Raw genomic sequence first — 19,085 nt, 5'->3', positions numbered from 1 at the left:
TTCATCGAGGCTGTGCAGCAGTGCGATTGTTGTCGAGGCTGTGTCAACAGCACAATTGTTGTTGAAGCTGTGCCAAAGTGCGATTGCTCTCGTGACTGTGCCAAAGTGCGATTGCTGTCGCGACTGTGCCACAGTGTGACTGTTGTGGGGGCTGTGCGGCACTGCAATTGTTGGGGAGGCTGTGCGGGAGTGCAGTTGTTGTCGAGGCTGTGCTGCAGCTCCATTGTTGTCGAGGCTGTGCTGCAGCTCCATTGTTGTCGAGGCTGTGCTGCAGTGCGATTGTTGTCGAAGATGTGTCAACAGCGCAATTGTTGTTGAAGCTGTGCCAAAGTGCGATTGCTGTTGCGACTGTGCCACAGTGTGACTGTTGTCGAGGCTGTGCGGCACTGCGATTGTTGTGGAGGCTGTGCGGGAGTGCGATTGTTGTCGAGGCTGTGCCACCATGCAATTGCTGTCGAGGCTGTGCGGGAGTGTGATTGTTGGGGAGGCTGTGCAGGAGTGCGATTGTTGTCGAGGCTGTGCGGGAGTGCGATTGTTGTCGAGGCTATGCGGGACTGTGATTGTTGTAGAGGCGGTGCCATGGAGGCTGTGCGGGAGTGCGATTGTTGTCAAGGCTGTTTACAGGGCGATTGTTGTTGAGGCGGTGCCACAGAATGATTGTTGTCGAGGCTTTGCGGAAGTGTGATTGTTGTCGAGGCTGTGCCACAGTGCAATTTCATCGAGGCTGTGCTGCAGTGCGATTGTTGTCGAGGCTGTGCCAGAGCGCGATTGCTCTCGCGACTGTGCCACAGTGTGACTGTTGTCGAGGCTGTGTGGCACTGCAATTGTTGGGGAGGCTGTGCGGGAGTGCAATTGTTGTCGAGGCTGTGCTGCAGTGCGATTGTTGTCAAGGCAGCGCCACAGTGCGATTGTTATCGAGGCTGTGCTGCAGTGCGATTGTTGTCGAAGCTGTGCAGGAGTGCGATTGTTGTCGAGGCTGTGTCAACAGCGCAATTGTTGAAGCTGTGCCAAAGTGCGATTGCTGTCGTGACTGTGCCACAGTGTGACTGTTGTCGAGGCTGTGTGGCACTGCAATTGTTGTGGAGGCTGTGAGGGAGTGTGATTGTTGTCGAGGCTGTGCCATCATGCAATTGTTGTCAAGGCTGTGCGGGAGTGCGATTGTTGGGGAGGCTGTGCGGGAGTGCGATTGTTGTCAAGGCTGTGCCACAGGGCGATTGTTGTTGAGGCGGTGCCACAGAATGATTGTTGTCGAGGCTGTGTGGGAGTGCAATTGTTGTCGAGGCTGTGCTGGAGTGCGATTGTTGTCGAGGCTGTGCCGCAGTATGATTGTTGTCGAGGCTATACTGCGTGTGGCGATTGTTGTCGAGGCTGTGCAGGAGTGCGATTGCTGTCAAGGCTGTGCCACCATGCAATTGTTGTCGAGGCTGTGCTGGAGTGCGATTGTTGTAGAGGCTGTGCCGGAGTGTGATTGTTGTAGAGGCGGTGCCACAGTGCGATTGTTGTTGAGGCTGTGCCACCATGCAATTGTTGTCGAGGTTGTGTGGGAGTGCAATTGTTGTTGAGGCTGTGCTGGAATGCGATTGTTGTCGAGGCTGTGCCGCAGTAGGATTGTTGTCGAGGCTATACTGCGTGTGGCGATTGTTGTCGAGGCTGTGCAGGAGTGCGATTGTTGTCGAGGCTGTGCCACCATGCAATTGTTGTCGAGGCTGTGCTGGAGTGCGATTGTTGTAGAGGCTGTGCCGGAGTGTGATTGTTGTAGAGGCGGTGCCATAGTGCGATTGCTGTTGAGGCTGTGCGGCACTGCGATTGTTGTGGAGGCTGTGCGGGAGTGTGATTGTTGTCGAGGCTGTGCCACAGTGCGATTGTAGTCGAAGCTGTGCTGCAGTTTGATTGTTGTCGAGGCTGTGCCACAGTGCAATTTCATCGAGGCTGTGCTGCAGTGCGATTGCTGTCGCGACTGTGCCACAGTGTGACTGTTGTGGAGGCTGTGCGGCACTGCAATTGTTGGGGAGGCTGTGCGGGAGTGCGATTGTTGTCGAGGCTGTGCTGCAGTGCCATTGTTGTCGAGGCTATGCGGGAGTGCGATTGTTGTCGAGGCTGTGCGGGAGTGTGATTGTTGTAGAGGCGGTGCCATAGTGCGATTGTTGTCGAGGCTGTGTGGCACTGCGATTGTTGTGGAGGCTGTGCGGGAGTGCGATTGTTGTCAAGGCTGTGCCACAGGGCGATTGTTGTTGAGGCAGTGCCACAGAATGATTGTTGTCGAGGCTGTGCGGGAGTGTGATTGTTGTCGAGGCTGTGCCACAGTGCGATTGTAGTAGAAACTGTGCTGCAGTTTGATTGTTGTCGAGTCTGTGCCACAGTGCAATTTTCATCGAGGCTGTGCAGCAGTGCGATTGTTGTCGAGGCTGTGTCAACAGCGCAATTGTTGTTGAAGCTGTGCCAAAGTGCGATTGCTGTCGCGACTGTGCCACAGTGTGACTGTTGTGGAGGCTGTGCGGCACTGCAATTGTTGGGGAGGCTGTGCGGGAGTGCGATTGTTGTCGAGGCTGTGCTGCAGTGCCATTGTTGTCGAGGCTATGCGGGAGTGCGATTGTTGTCGAGGCTGTGCGGGAGTGTGATTGTTGTAGAGGCGGTGCCATAGTGCGATTGTTGTCGAGGCTGTGTGGCACTGCGATTGTTGTGGAGGCTGTGCGGGAGTGCGATTGTTGTCGAGGCTGTGCCACAGTGCGATTGTAGTCGAAACTGTGCTGCAGTTTGATTGTTGTCGAGTCTGTGCCACAGTGCAATTTTCATCGAGGCTGTGCAGCAGTGCGATTGTTGTCGAGGCTGTGTCAACAGCGCAATTGTTGTTGAAGCTGTGCCAAATTGCGATTGCTCTCGTGACTGTGCCAAAGTGCGATTGCTGTCGCGACTGTGCCACAGTGTGACTGTTGTTGAGGCTGTGCGGCACTGCAATTGTTGGGGAGGCTGTGCAGGAGTGCAGTTGTTGTCGAGGCTGTGCTGCAGCTCCATTGTTGTCGAGGCTGTGCTGCAGTGCGATTGTTGTCGAAGCTGTGTCAACAGCGCAATTGTTGTTGAAGCTGTGCCAAAGTGCAATTGCTGTCGCAACTGTGCCACAGTGTGACTGTTGTCGAGGCTGTGCGGCACTGCAATTGTTAGGGAGGCTGTGCGGGAGTGCAATTGTTGTCGAGGCTGTGCCACAGTGCGATTGTAGTCGTGGCTGTGCTGCAGTTTTATTGTTGTCAAGGCAGCGCCACAGTGCGATTGTTATCGAGGCTGTGCTGCAGTGCGATTGTTGTCGAGGCTGTGTCAACAGCGCAATTGTTGTTGAAGCTGTGCCAAAGTGCGATTGCTATCGCGACTGTGCCACAGTGTGACTGTTGTCGAAGGTGTGCGGTACTGCGACTGTTGTGGAGGCTGTGCGGGAGTGCGATTGTTGTCGAGGCTGTGCCACCATGCAATTGTTGTCGAGGCTGTGCTGCTCTGTTATTCTTGTGGAGGCTGTGCTGCAGTGCAATTGTTGTCGAGGCTGTGCTGCAGCGTGATTGTTGTCGAGGCTGTGCTGCAGTGCGGTTGTTGCCGAGGCTGTGCAGGAGTGCAATTGATGTGGAGGCTTTGCCACAGTGCAGTTGTTGTGGAGGCTGTACTGCTGTGCTATTCTTGTGGAGGCTGTATTGCAGTGCGATAGTTGTCGAGGCTATGCGGGACTGCGATTGTTGTCGAGGCTGTGCGGGAGTGTGATTGTTGTCAAGGCTGTGCTGTAGTTCGATTGTTGTAGAGGCTGTGTCACAGTGTGACTGTTGTTGAGGCTGTGCGGCACTGTGATTGTTGGGGAGGCTGTGCGATTGTTGTTGAGGCGATGCCACAGTTTGTTTGTTGTCAAGGCTGTGCCACAGTGCGATTGTTGTGGACTTTGTGCGGGAGTGTGGTTGTTGTTGAGGCGGTGCCACAGTATGATTGTTGTTGAGGCTGTGCCACAGTATAATTGTTGTCAAGGTTGTGTTGCTGTGCGATTGTTGTTGAGGCTGTGCCACAGTGCGATTGTTGTTGAGTCTGTGCCACAGTGCGATTGCTGTTGAGGCTGTGCCACAGTGCGATTGTTATCAAGGCTGTGCCACAGTGCAATTGTTGTTGAGGCTGTGCCTACCATGCGATTGTTGTTGAAGCTGTGCCAAAGTGCGATTGTTGTCGCGACTGTGCCGCTGTGCGATTGTTTTCGAGGCTGTGCTGCAGCTCGATTGTTGTAGAGACTGTGCCACAGTGTGACTGTTGTCAAGGCTGTGCGGCACTGCAATTGTTGTGGATGCTGTGTTTGAGTGCGATTGTTGTCGAGGCAGTGCCACAGTGCGATTGTTGTCGAGGCTGTGCAGCACTGCGATTGTTGTGGACTTTGTGCGGGAGTGTGGTTGTTGTTGAGGCGGTGCCACAGTATGATTGTTGTTGAGGCTGTGCCACAGTATAATTGTTGTCAAGGCTGTGCCATAGTGCGATTGTTGTCGAAGCTGTGCTGCAATTTGATTGTTGTTGAGGCTGTGCCACAGTGCGATTGATGTTGAGGCTGTGCCACAGTGCGATTGTTATCAAGGCTGTGCCACAGTGCAATTGTTGTTGAGGCTGTGCCTACCATGCGATTGTTGTTGAAGCTGTGCCAAAGTGCGATTGTTGTCGCGACTGTGCCGCTGTGCGATTGTTGTCAAGGCTGTGCGGCACTGCAATTGTTGTGGATGCTGTGTGGGAGTGCGATTGTTGTCGAGGCAGTGCCACAGTGCGATTGTTGTCGAGGCTGTGCCACAGTGCAATTGTTGTCAAGGCTGTGCCATAGTGTGATTGTTGTGGAGGCTTTGCCACAGTGCAATTGTTGTGGAGGCTGTACTGCTGTGCTATTCTTGTGGAGGCTGTATTGCAGTGCGATTGTTGTCGAGGCTATGTGGGACTGCGATTGTTGTCGAGGCTTTGCGGGAGTGTGATTGTTGTCAAGGCTGTGCTGCTTTGCGATTGTTGTCAAGGCTGTGCTGCAGTTCGATTGTTGTAGAGGCTGTGTCACAGTGTGACTGTTGTTGAGGCTGTGCGGCACTGCGATTGTTGTGGAGGCTGTGCGATTGTTGTTGAGGCGATGCCACAGTTTGTTTGTTGTCAAGGCTGTGCCACAGTGCGATTGTTGTCGAGGCTGTGCCACAGTGCGATTGTTGTCGAGGCGGTGCCACAGTATGATTGTTGTCGAGGCTGTGCGGGAGTGCGATTGTTGTCGAGGCTGTGCCACAGGGCGATTGTTGTTGAGGCGGTGCCACAGAATGATTGTTGTCGAGGCTGTGCGGGAGTGCAATTGTTGTCGAGGCTGTGCTGGAGTGCGATTGTTGTCGAGGCTGTGCCGCAGTATCATTGTTGTCGAGGCTATACTGCGTGTGGCGATTGTTGTCGAGGCTGTGCAGGAGTGCGATTGCTGTCAAGGCTGTGCCGCAGTGCGATTGTTGTCGAGGCTGTGCGGGAGTGCGATTGTTGGGGAAGCTGTGCTGCAGTGCCATTGTTGTCGAGGCTATGCGGGAGTGTGATTGTTGTAGAGGCGGTGCCATAGTGCGATTGTTGTTGAGGCTGTGCGGCACTGCGATTGTTGTGGAGGCTGTGCGGGAGTGTGATTGTTGTCGAGGCTGTGCCACAGTGCGATTGTAGTCGAAGCTGTGCTGCAGTTTGATTATTGTCGAGGCTGTGCCACAGTGCAATTGTCATCGAGGCTGTGCTGCAGTGCAATTGTTGTCGAGGCTGTGTCAACAGCGCAATTGTTGTTGAAGCTGTGCCAAAGTGCGATTGCTCTCGCGACTGTGCCACAGTGTGACTGTTGTCGAGGCAGTGCGACACTGCAATTGTTGGGGAGGCTGTGCGGGAGTGTGATTGTTGTCGAGGCTGTGCCATCATGCAATTGTTGTCGAGGCTGTGCGGGAGTGCGATTGTTGGGGAGGCTGTGCGGGAGTGCGATTGTTGTCGAGGCTGTGCGGGAGTGCGATTGTTGTTGAGGCTGTGCGGGAGTGCGATTGTTGTCGAGGCTATGCGGGAGTGTGATTGTTGTAGAGGCGGTGCCATAGTGCGATTGTTGTTGAGGCTGTGCGGCACTGCGAGTGTTGTGGAGGCTGTGCGAGAGTGTGATTGTTGTCGAGGCTGTGCGGGAGTGTGATTGTTGGGGAGGCTGTGCTGCAGTGCAATTGTTGTCGAGGCTGTACGGCACTGCGATTGTTGTGGAGACTGTGCGGGAGTGTGATTGTTGTCGGGGCGGTGCCACTGTGCAATTGTTGTCAAATCTGTGCCACCATGCAATTGTTGTGGAGGCTGTGCTGTAGTTTGATTGTTGTCGAGGCGCTGTTCCACCGTGTGATTTTTGTGATAGCTGTGCGGGAGTTCAATTGTTGTTGAGACTGTGCCACAGTATGATTGTTGTCAAGGCTGTGCGGGAGTGCGATTGTTGTCGAAGCTGTGCCACAGTGTGACTGTTGTTGAGGCTGTGCAGCACTGCGATTGTTGTGGAGGCTGTGCGATTGTTGTCGAGGCTGTGCGAGAGTGCAATTGTTGTTGAGGCTGTGCCACAGCATGATTGTTGTCAAGACTGTGCGGGAGTGTGATTGTTGTCGCGGCAGTGCGGGAGTGTGATTGTTGTTGAGGCAGTGCCACAGTATGATTGTTGTCGAGGCTGTGCCACAGTGTGACTGTTGTCGCGGCTGTGCGGCATTGCGATTTATGTCGAGGCTGTGCCACGGTGCGATTGTTGTCGAAGCTGTGTCACAGTGCGATTGTTGTCAAGGCTGTGCTGCCGTGCAATTGTAGTCGGACTGCGGAAGTGCATTTGTTTTCGAGGCTTGTGGGAGTGTGATTGTTGTCGAGTCGGTGCCACGGTACGATTGTTGTAGAGGCTGTCCCACAGTGCGATTGTTGTCAAGGCTGTGCGGGAGTACGATTGTTGTCGAGGCTGTGCTGCAGTGCGAATGTTGTCGAGGCTGTGCTGCAGTGCAATTGTTGTCAAGGCTGTGCGTGCGTGCAATTGTTGTCGAGGCTGTGCCACAGTGTGATTGTTATCGAAGCTGTTCCGCAGTGCGATTGTTGTCGAGGCTGTGCCACAGTGCGATTGTTGTTGTGGCGGTGCCACAGTATGATTGTTGTCAAGGTTGTGTTGCTGTGCAATTGTTGTAGAGGGTGTACCACAGTGTGTCTGTTGTCGAGGCTGTGCAGCACTGCGATTGTTGTGGACGCTGTGCGGGAGTGCGATTGTTGTCAAGGCTGTGCCACAGTGCGATTGTTGTGGACTTTGTGCGGGATTGTGGTTGTTGTTGAGGCGGTGCCACAGTATGATTGTTGTTGAGGCTGTGCCACAGTATAATTGTTGTCAAGGCTGTGCCATAGTGCGATTGTTGTCGAAGCTGTGCTGCAATTTGATTGATGTTGAGGCTGTGCCACAGTGCGATTGTTATCAAGGCTGTGCCACAGTGCAATTGTTGTTGAGGCTGTGCCTACCATGCGATTGTTGTTGAAGCTGTGCCAAAGTGCGATTGTTGTCGCGACTGTGCCGCTGTGCGATTGTTGTCAAGGCTGTGCTGCAGCTCAATTGTTGTAGAGACTGTGCCACAGTGTGACTGTTGTCAAGGTTGTGCGGCACTGCAATTGTTGTGGATGCTGTGTGGGAGTGCGATTGTTGTCGAGGCAGTGCCACAGTGCGATTGTTGTCGAGGCTGTGCCACAGTGCGATTGTTGTCAAGGCTGTGCCATAGTGTGATTGTTGTGGAGGCTTTACCACAGTGCAATTGTTGTGGAGGCTGTACTGCTGTGCTATTCTTGTGGAGGTTGTATTGCAGTGCGATTGTTGTCGAGGCTATGCGGGACTGCGATTGTTGTCGAGGCTGTGCGGGAGTGTGATTGTTGTCAAGGCTGTGCTGCTTTGCGATTGTTGTCAAGGCTGTGCTGCAGTTCGATTGTTGTAGAGGCTGTGCCACAGTGTGACTGTTGTTGAGGCTGTGCGGCACTGTGATTGTTGGGGAGGCTGTGCGATTGTTGTAGAGGGTGTACCACAGTGTGTCTGTTGTCGAGGCTGTGCAGCACTGCGATTGTTGTGGACGCTGTGCGGGAGTGCGATTGTTGTCAAGGCTGTGCCACAGTGCGATTGTTGTGGACTTTGTGCGGGAGTGCGATTGTTGTCAAGGCTGTGCCACAGTGCGATTGTTGTGGACTTTGTGCGGGAGTGTGGTTGTTGTTGAGGTAGTGCCACAGTATGATTGTTGTTGAGGCTGTGCCACAGTATAATTGTTGTCAAGGTTGTGTTGCTGTGCGATTGTTGTTGAGGTGTGCCACAGTGCGATTGATGTTTAGTCTGTGCCACAGTGCGATTGTTATCAAGGCTGTGCCACAGTGCAATTGTTGTTGAGACTGTGCCTACCATGCGATTGTTGTTGAAGCTGTGCCAAAGTGCGATTGTTGTCGCGACTGTGCCGCTGTGCGATTGTTGTCGAGGCTGTGCTGCAGCTCGATTGTTGTAGAGACTGTGCCACAGTGTGACTGTTGTCAAGGCTGTGCGGCACTGCAATTGTTGTGGATGCTGTGTGGGAGTGCGATTGTTGCCGAGGCAGTGCCACAGTGCGATTGTTGTCAAGGCTGTGCCATAGTGTGATTGTTGTGGAGGCTTTGCCACAGTGCAGTTGTTGTGGAGGCTGTACTGCTGTGCTATTCTTGTGGAGGCCGTATTGCAGTGCGATTGTTGTCGAGGCTATGCGGGACTGCGATTGTTGTCGAGGCTGTGCGGGAGTGTGATTGTTGTCAAGGCTGTGCTGCTTTGCGATTGTTGTCAAGGCTGTGCTGCAGTTCGATTGTTGTAGAGGCTGTGCGGCACTGCGATTGATGTGGAGGCTTTGCGATTGTTGTTGAGGCGATGCCACAGTTTGTTTGTTGTCAAGGCTGTGCCACAGTGCGATTGTTGTCGAGGCTGTGCCACAGTGCAATTGTTGTCGAGGCAGTGCCACAGTATGATTGTTGTCGAGGCTGTGCGGGAGTGCGATTGTTGTCAAGGCTGTGCCACAGGGCGATTGTTGTTGAGGCAGTGCCACAGAATGATTGTTGTCGAGGCTTTGCGGAAGTGTGATTGTTGTCGAGGCTGTACCACAGTGAGATTGTAGTCGAAGCTGTGCTGCAGTTTGATTGTTGTCGAGTCTGTGCCACAGTGCAATTTTCATCGAGGCTGTGCAGCAGTGCGATTGTTGTCGAGGCTGTGTCAACAGCACAATTGTTGTTGAAGCTGTGCCAGAGTGCGATTGCTCTCGTGACTGTGCCAAAGTGCGATTGCTCTCACGACTGTGCCACAGTGTGACTGTTGTCGAGGTTGTGCGGCACTGCAATTGTTGGGGAGGCTGTGCGGGAGTGCAATTGTTGTTGAGGCTGTGCTGCAGCTCCATTGTTGTCGAGGCTGTGCTGCAGTGCGATTGTTGTCAAGGCAGCGCCACAGTGCGAGTGTTATCGATGCTGTGCAGGAGTGCGATTGTTGTCGAGGCTGTGTCAACAGCGCAATTGTTGTTGAAGCTGTGCCAAAGTGCGATTGCTGTCGTGACTGTGCCACAGTGTGACTGTTGTCGAGGCTGTGCGGCACTGCAATTGTTGTGGAGACTGTGCGGGAGTGTGATTGTTGTCGAGGCTGTGCCATCATACAATTGCTGTCGAGGCTGTGCGGGAGTGCGATTGTTGTCGAGGCTGTGCCATCATGCAATTGTTGTCGAGGCTGTGCGGGAGTGCGATTGTTGGGGAGGCTGTGCTGGAGTGCGATTGTTGTCGAGGCTGTGCCGAGTACGATTGTTGTAGAGGCTATACTGCATGTGGCGATTGTTGTCAAGGCTGTGCAGGAGTGCGATGCTGTCAAGGCTGTGCCGCAGTGCGATTGTTGTCGAGGCTGTGCGGGAGTGCGATTGTTGTCGAGGCTGTGCGGGAGTGCGATTGTTGTCGAGGCTGTGCCATCATGCAATTGTTGTCGAGGCTGTGCGGGAGTGCGATTGTTGGGGAGGCTGTGCTGGAGTGCGATTGTTGTCGAGGCTGTGCGGGAGTGCGATTGTTGGGGAGGCTGTGCTGGAGTGCGATTGTTGTCGAGGCTGTGCCGAGTACGATTGTTGTAGAGGCTATACTGCATGTGGCGATTGTTGTCGAGGCTGTGCAGGAGTGCGATTGCTGTCAAGGCTGTGCCGCAGTGCGATTGTTGTCGAGGCTGTGCGGGAGTGCGATTGTTGTCGAGGCTGTGCGGGAGTGCGATTGTTGTCGAGGCTGTGCCATCATGCAATTGTTGTCGAGGCTGTGCGGGAGTGCGATTGTTGGGGAGGCTGTGCTGGAGTGCGATTGTTGTCGAGGCTGTGCCGCAGTACGATTGTTGTCGAGGCTATACTGCATGTGGCGATTGTTGTCGAGGCTGTGCAGGAGTGCGATTGCTGTCAAGGCTGTGCCGCAGTGCGATTGTTGTCGAGGCTGTGCGGGAGTGCGATTGTTGTCGAGGCTGTGCGGGAGTGCGATTGTTGGGGAGGCTGTGCGGGAGTGCGATTGGTGTCGAGGCTGTGCGGGAGTGCGATTGTTGTCGAGGCTATGCGGGAGTGTGATTGTTGTAGAGGCAGTGCCATAGTGCGATTGTTGTGGAGGCTGTGCGGCACTGCGATTGTTGTGGAGGCTGTGCGGGAGTGTGATTGTTGTCGAGGCTGTGCAGGAGTGCGATTGTTGGGGAGGCTGTGCTGCAGTGCCATTGTTGTCGAGGCTGTGCGAGAGTGCAATTGTTGTCGAGGCTGTGCGGCACTGCGATTGTTGTGGAGACTGTGGGAGTGTGATTGTTGTCGGGGCGGTGCCACAGTGCGATTGTTGTCAAATCTGTGCCACCATGCAATTGTTGTGGAGGCTGTGCTGTAGTTCGATTGTTGTCGAGGCTGTTCCACCGTGTGATTTTTGTGGTAGCTGTGCGGGAGTTCAATTGTTGTTGAGACTGTGCGGGAGTGCGATTGTTGTTGAGTCTGTGCCACAGTATGATTGTTGTCGAGGCTGTGCGGGAGTGCGATTGTTGTCGAAGCTGTGCCACAGTGTGACTGTTGTTGAGGCTGTGCAGCACTGCGATTGTTGTGGACTTTGTGCGGGAGTGTGGTTGTTGTTGAGGCGGTGCCACAGTATGATTGTTGTTGAGGCTGTGCCACAGTATAATTGTTGTCAAGGCTGTGCCATAGTGCGATTGTTGTCGAAGCTGTGCTGCAATTTGATTGTTTTGAGGCTGTGCCACAGTGCGATTGATGTTGAGGCTGTGCCACAGTGCGATTGTTATCAAGGCTGTGCCACAGTGCGATTGTTGTAGAGGCTGTGCTGCAGTATGGTTGTTGCGATTGTTGTCGAAGCTGTGCTGCAGTGCGATCATTGTCGAGGCTGTGCTTTGGTTCGATTGTTGTAGAGGCTGTGCCACAGTGTGACTGTTGTGGAGGCTGTGCGGCATTGCGATTGTTGTGGAGACTGTGTGGGAGTGCGATTGTTGTCGAGGTGATGCCACAGTGCGATTGTTGTTGAGGCTGTGCCACAGTATGATTGCTGTTGAGGCTTTGCCGCAGTGTGACTGTTGTCAAGGCTGTGCCACAGTGCGATTGTTGTCGAGGCTGTGCCACAGTGCGATTGTTGTCGAGGCTTTGCGGCAGTGCAATTGTTGTCGAGGCTGTGCTGCAGTGCGATTGTTGTCGAGGCTGTGTCACTTTGGGATTGTTGTTGGAGGCTGTGCGGCAGTGTGATTGTTGTTGAGGCTGTGCTGCGGTTTGATTGTTGTCGAGTCTGTGCCACAGTGCGATTGTTGTCGAGGCTGTGCCACTTTGCGATTGTTGTTGGAGGCTGTGCGGGAGTGTGATTGTTGTCGAGGCAGTGCTGCAGTGCGATTGTTGTCGAGGCTGTGCCACAGTATGACTGTTGTGGAGGCTGTGCGGCACTGCAATTGCTGTGGAGGCTGTGTTGCAGTGCGATTGTTGTCGAGGCTGTGCCGCAGTGCGATTGTTGTCGTGGCTGTGCAGGAGTGCGATTGTTGTTGAGGCTGTGCGGGAGTGCGACTGTAGTCGAATTTGTGCCACAGTGCAATTGTTGTCGAGGCTGTGCTACAGTGCGATTGTTCTCAAGGCTGTGGCACAGTGCAATTGTTGTGAAGGCTGTGCTGTGGTGCGATTGTTGTGAGGGCTGTCAGGGAGTGCATTTGTTGTCGAGGCTGTGCTGCAGAGCGGTTGCTGTTGAGGCTGTGCTGCCATGCGATTGTTGTCGAGGCTGTCCTGCAGTGCAATTGTTGTCGAGGCTGTGCCACAGTGCAATTGTTGTCGAGACTGTGCCACAGTGCGATTGTTGTCAGGGCTGTGCTGCGTTCGATTGTTGTCAGGGCTGTGCGGGAGTGCAATTGTTGTTGAGGCAGTGCGGGAACGTGATTGTTGTCGAGGCTGTGCCACAGTGTGATTGTTGTCGTGGCTGTGCCAAAGTACGATTGTTGTCAAGACTGTGCCACAGTGCGATTGTTGTTGAGATTATGCCACAGTGCGATTGTGTCATGGCTGTGCCACAGTGCAATTGTTGTTGAGAATGTGCCACAGTGCGATTGTTGTTGAGACTGTGTCACAGTGCGCTTGTTGTCGAGGCTGTGCCACAGTGCAATTGTTGTCGAGGCTGTGCTACAGTGCGATTGTTGTCGAGGCTGTACCACAGTGCGATTGTTGTCGAGGCTGTGCCACAATGCAATTGTTATCGAGGCTGTGCTACAGTGCGATTGTTGTCGAGGCTGTACCACAGTGCGATTGTTGTCGAGGCTGTCCCACAGTATGATTTTTGTCGAGGCTGTGCCACAATGTGATTGTTGTCGTGGCTGTGCCATGGTTTGATTGTCATCGCAGCTTTTTAAAATTCCAGACATTCGAGTTGGGGTGTTTGGCTGATGCTGTTGTTTGAGGGTCAGTGAATTGCAGTCGGACAGTTTCCATTGGGCCCACCCTGCAGCCACATTGGTAAAGTTGATGATGAAGTGCCAGTCAAGAGGGCTGCTTTGACCTGGATAATGTCAAGGTCCCTGAATGCTGGAGCTGCTCTCACGCAGACGAGGAACATAACTCCATCATATCCCTGACGTGGGGCCTGCAGATAATAGACCAGCATTTGGGAGTTAGAAGGGTGGATGCTTGAATCAGAATTCTCAGTCTCCGGTCTGCTTTTATAGACAGAATCTATCTGTATGTGTCCAGTCCAACCCAGATTTTTGCCAACGGTGATAAATGTTGATTGTCAATGATTTGGTGATTATGATGCAATTAAATGGGAAGGAGGATTTGTTAGATTCTCCTATATTGGAGATGGTAATTGACTTGTTCTGGTGCAGTTGATTGTTGGTGCGGAGGGTGTGAATAGTGCGACAATTATTGGAGAATGGGATTAATAGATATTGGGTTCACATTGCAAGTTCTAAATAACTACAGTTTGTCTCTTCCATTCCTGCTGACAGGTGTGAAATGGCATGGAATTGGATGTGCATGTCCTAGTTCGTACTTTCATCGGTCACTGACCCCAGGGGAATTCTGCAGCAGGAGCTGGGAAAAGTGCATGTTGTCTGGGGCCAATCAGGGGCTTGATAGATCGTGGCCTGAGGGTGTGTTTGTATTGATCATTGCTCTGATCTCTTTATGAGCTTAACGTGGGGAGAGGAAACATACTCTCTCGCTCCAGCTCTAACCACATTCTCTGATCTGACTCTGCAGCAAAACCTGGCAGTGAGCTGAAAGTGGAACAGTCGGTTAAGGAGATAAAATCTTTGAGTTTACCCATCTTGCGTCCTTCGGCAGCCAATCCCACATTTATCTGCACCCCACCAATGGACAGAACAGAGCACCCTCTGCACGGGCGAGATGCAGCGGATATAGGGGTGAGATATTCTCTCTTTTTCATATTTTTGCAGGGTTCTGGATAGTCACCAATCACTCCAATGACAGAGGCTCAGAGGTGGCTCAAATGGAAAGCCCGTGATTGGCAGCTCATTAATATGGAGTTAGTGAGCCTGTGCCATGAGGTGCTTCACTGCAGTCTGCGAGTCTTCAGACTGTAGCCTGCAGACTGTATCTGTAAGACCCCTAGACTGAGAGAGTCTAGCATGCCGACTGTGACTTTGACAGTCTAGACTGTAGACCGTATCTGTGAGACAACGCCTGTAAACCTCCAAACTGGAGACTGTGCCTATATAACCCTAGGCTGTGAGACTCGAGTGTGCAGGCTGTGCATGTTGGATTCCAGGGTGTGCCACATGCCCATGGCAGTATTACCGGAGTTGGGGGCAGTCCTTTCCTACTGCAGAATGGGTATAATTGCAGTATGTCCCTTCAAGGGCCTAGCAATTCCATGGAAGCCTGACCAGAGCTGAATGCATGAATTGTTAATCCAGTTAATTATTCACAGCCCTGTCATATTTAAAACTTTGGTACACTCCAGTTGCTATGGTTATAAGTTCTGGCTGTTGTTGATCAGTCCGAGAGCCTGGACTTTTCTCATTCTTTCACTCATTGTCCCCTCCTTCCCCACCCCCCCCACCTACCTCTCCCCAAACTCCTTCTGCAATTATCCCCCTCAGTCTTCAAAATTCCTCTCTAACATCAACGTTCTCTCCCTTTGCAACACACAAACCACTCCCTTAATATTTTTTGATCCCAGATGACCATGGGCTGGTTGTGGTGGGCCTTCTCCTCTTGGTTTGGTCCGACTGTGTGGTTTCCCCCCTGTAGGGGGGGCAGCTGAGTGTCAGTAATGTTGGATAGGATTGAAGTTACCCACAGACAAGGCTGGGTCAGGGTAACAGATACCCTTCTCTGAAGTTAAAAATCACACACAACACCAGGTTATAATCCAACAGGTTTATGTGGAAGCACTAGCTTTTTGAGCACTGCTCCTTCATCAGGTGGTTGTCCTTCTCTGAAGGACATACATCAACCAATTGCATTTTTAAAACAGTCCAACAGTTTCATGACCCGGAAGATCTTAGATCAAATCTTGGCGTGCTTCAGTAGTGTTTGAACTTGTGGCTTGCTAGTTTATTTACACGTACCTTCAAACTTTGAACAAACCTCCACATTTTGAGCTGGCTTTTGAACAGATTCACATCCCATACGATACCTGGAAATGGGGCTTCTTGGAAGGTTTACTGGGGGTGAGTTTGAAAGAGGAATTGACTGAGGTGAAGTATTTAGGTGGCACTCTGAGGGTTAATGGATGCTGCGGGAAAACCAAGGTGGTTCCCAAGATATGGGAATCCAGGAAGTGTTCACATGAAAGCTGCCCTTTGCCCTGTCATTACCCACGACTGATTAACCTGTCATGCAAATCACACCTCAGTCACCAAACATAGTGTGAGTGCAGAGTGCTGCTTGACTCAGTGTGTGCCGTTGGAGAGGACGGCTGTTATGTTCAGCTTGTATCCCCAAACGTGGCAGCTGGTAGATAGCCAATCCATGTATTTATGTGACAGCAGTTTTATATGTCTCAGCCCACCCTGTGACAACACTGAGTCTCAGCTTGCACTGCCGGCTATCAGGCACACAGAGGAGCTGATATTACGTGGCCTAGTGGCAGCAAAGGTTCAGCAATACGATGCCAAGTCCAAGATCATTGCTGCAAGGATGCTGCCAACCGACCTACAGGGGAATTCACTCAGCCCAACATCCAACCTGAATTCCTCAGCCAAAGTGGGATACAGCAGCAAAGGAAATCAGGTAAAACAAAACACTGGCTGCTCCCCCAGCGATGGGCAAGTGTGGGGGGGATACAAGGACCCGATTGTCTCCTGTGCTGAGACGAGTTACACTGAACATGCAAAGGCCATTGGTTAGAGCTCAGCTGGGGTATTGGGTACAGGTCTGGATGCCACACGTTGAGGACAATATAAATGCATTGGAAGGATTGCAGATAGTGAAAGTCTTTTTCCTAGGATGATGATGTCAGCTTGTACAAGGGGGCAGAACTACAAATTGAGGGTTGATAGATTTAAGGCAGATGTCAGAGGCAGGTTCTTCACTCAGAGAGTGGTAAGGGGGTGGAATGCCCTACCTGCCAATGTAGTTAACTCAGCCACATTAGGGAGACTTAAACAATCCTTGGCTAAGCACATGGATGATGATGGAATAGTGTTGGGGGATGGGCTTAGATTAGTTCAGCACAACATCGAAGGGTCTGTTCTGTGCTGTATTGTTCGATGTTCTATGTAGGTGGTTTAGACGAACAGTTCAAGGGAGAGAAACCTCACATATCGGGATAGATTGGAGAGGTTGGGACTGTTTTCCCTGGAGAGGGAAGATTGGATAGAGGTTTTCAGAACAACGGGGTGTTGAGACAGGTAGGGAGAAACTGTTCCCACCCACAGAGCACCTGAGAACTAGAGGGCACAGTTTGCAAGTGTTTTGCAAAAGAAACAAATGTGATGTAAGAAAAGAATCTTTCCACACACCGAATGGTGCAGGGTTGGGAGGAGTTGTCTGGAAGTGTGGTAGGAGTAGGTTCAACTGAGATATTCGAGAGGCCACTGGATTGTTATTTAAATAGGAACAATGTACGAATTGTGGGAAAAGAGCACTAATTCAGAATGCCTCGAGAGCTGTGGTAGATTGGATGGCCTGAATGGCCTCCCTGTACATGGTGCCAATTCCGAGAGCAGGAGAAGGAGCATCTGATCCATCCTTTCATTTATTTATTCGTTCATTCATGGGATGTCATTGGCTGGCATTCTCTAACTGCCCTTGAGAAGGTGGTGATACAGTCTGGAGGGCTCAAAGAACAGAATTCCAAGACTTAAGGATAGATCGGATCGCAAAGTTGAAGTTCTAAATTGGAGGAAGGCCAATTTGACAGTATTAGGCAAGAACTTTCAAAAGCTGATAGGGGATAGACATTCACAGGTAAAGGGATGGCTGGAAAATGGGAAGCCTTCAGAAATGAGGTAACAAGAGTCCAGAGAAAGTATATTTCTGTCAGGATGAAAGGCAAGGCTGGTATAAGGAATGCTGGATTACTAGAGGAATTGAGGTTTTGATTAAGAAAAACAGGTATAGACAGCAGAGATCAAGTGAATCCCTAGAAGAGTATAAAGGCAGTAGGAGTATACCTAAGAGGGAAATCAGGATGGCAAAAAGGGGACATGAGATAGCTTTGGCAAATTGGGTTAAGAAGAATCCAAAGGGATTTGATAAATGTATTAAGGACAAAGGGTAACTAGGGAGAGAATAGGGCAGCCTATGTGTGGAACCACAGGAGATGGAGAAGATACTAAACAAGTATTTTGCATCAGTGTATACTGTGGAGAAGGACATGGAAGATATAGAATGTGGAAAAATAAATGTTGACATCTTGAAGTATGTCCATATTACAGAGGAGGTGGTGCTGGATGTCTTATAACACATAAAAGTGAGTAAATCCCCAGGACCTGATCAGGTGTACCCTAGAACTCCGTGGGAAGCTAGAGAAGTGATCGCTGGACCCCTTACTGAGATATTTGTATCATTGATAGTGACAGGTGAGGTGCCAGAAGACTGGAGGTTGGATAATGTGGTGCCACTGTTTAAGAAAGATGGTAAGGACAAGCCAGGGAACTATAGACCAGTGAGCCTGATATCGGTGGTGGGCATATTGTTGGAGGGAATTCTGAAGGACAGGATTTACATGCATTTCGAAAGGCAAGGACTGATTCAGGATATTGAACATGTCTTTGCACATGGGAAATCATGTCTCACAAACTTGATTGAGTTTTTTGAAGAAATAACGAAGAGGATTGATAAGGGCAGAGCAGTGGACATGATCTATATGGACTTCAGTAAAGCATTTGACAAGGTTCCTCATGGAAGATTGGTTAGCAAGGTTAGATCTCATGGAATACAGGGAGAACTAGCCATTTGGAAACAGAACTGGTTTGAAGATAGAAGACAGAGGGTGGTGGTGGAGGGTTCTTTTCAGACTGAAGGCCTGTGACCAGTGGAGTGCCACAAGAATCAGTGCTGGGTCCACTACTTTATTTAAGTGAATGATTTAGATATGAACATGAGGTATAGTTAGTAAGTTTGCAAATGATACCGAGATTTGAGGTGCAGCGGATAGTGAAGGTTACCTCATAGTACAACGGGATCTCGATCACATGGGCCAATGGGTTGAAAAGTGTGGCAGATGCAGTTGAATGAAGGTAAATGTGAGGTGCTGCATTTTGGAAAGGCAAATCAGAGCAAGACTTACACACTTAGTGGACAGTGTCCTGGGGCTTGTTGCTGAGCAAAGAGACCTTGGAGTGCAGGTTCATAGCTCCTTGAAAGTAGAGTCGTAGGTGGATAGGATAATGAAGAAGATACTTGGTATGCTTTCTTTATTGGACAGAGCATTGAACATAGGATTTGGGAGGTCATGTTGTGGCTGTACAGGATATTGCTTAGGCCACTTTTGGAATATTGTGTGCAATTCTGGACTCCCCCCTATTGGAAGAATGTTGTGAAACATGAAAGGATTAGAAAAGATTTACAAGGATTTTGCCAGGGTTGGAGAATCTGAGCTATAGGGAGAGGCTGAACAGGCTGGAACTGTTTTCCCTGGAATATCAGAGGCTGAGGGGTGACCTTATAGAGGTTTACAAAATTATGAGGGGCATGGATAGGATAAACAAACAAGGTCTTTTTCCTGGAGTGGGGAAGGTTTAGAGGGCATAGGTTTAAGGTGAGAGAGGAAAGATTTAAAAGCGACCTAAGGGGCAACTTTTTCACGCAGACGGTGGTACGTGTTTGGAATGAGCTGCCAGAGGAAGTGGTGGAGGCTGGTACAATTGCAACATTTAAAAGGCATCTGGATGGGTATATGAATAGGAAGGGTTTAGAGGGCTAGGGGCCAAGTGCTAGCAAGTGGGACTAGATTGGACTCGATATCTGGTCGGCATGGACGGGTTGGACTGAAGGGTCTGTTTCCATGCTGTACATCTCTATGACTGAATGACTTACCCAGCACTAGAACAGTACTGACTTACAGTACAGAGCCCTAACAGGAAATAGAAACAATTCCTAGTGCTTTAAACAAACGTAAATTGGAGAGATGTC

At 51.1% G+C, this 19,085-nt stretch overlaps 1 protein-coding gene across 5 annotated transcripts in view; it reads left to right on the top strand.

The window, feature by feature from the left end:
* LOC132833817 (pleckstrin homology domain-containing family G member 5-like) overlaps window positions 1-19,085 on the top strand; it is a 114,626-nt gene that overhangs the window by 61,852 nt on the left and 33,689 nt on the right. For 4 of the 5 annotated variants that reach the window (XM_060852428.1, XM_060852426.1, XM_060852425.1 and 1 more), the window contains one exon: window positions 13,740-13,903. In XM_060852428.1, coding sequence (XP_060708411.1) covers window positions 13,740-13,903 — 164 coding nt within the window. Of the gene's footprint in view, window positions 1-13,739; window positions 13,904-19,085 lie in introns of those variants that run through there. The other variant, XM_060852429.1, reaches the window with a different exon arrangement.

The sequence above is a fragment of the Hemiscyllium ocellatum genome, chromosome 37 (genome assembly GCF_020745735.1).
Source record: "Hemiscyllium ocellatum isolate sHemOce1 chromosome 37, sHemOce1.pat.X.cur, whole genome shotgun sequence".
Lineage (NCBI taxonomy): Eukaryota > Metazoa > Chordata > Chondrichthyes > Orectolobiformes > Hemiscylliidae > Hemiscyllium > Hemiscyllium ocellatum.
The sequence above is the reverse complement of the archived record's forward strand: the minus strand, read 5'-3'. Positions and strand labels throughout refer to the sequence as shown.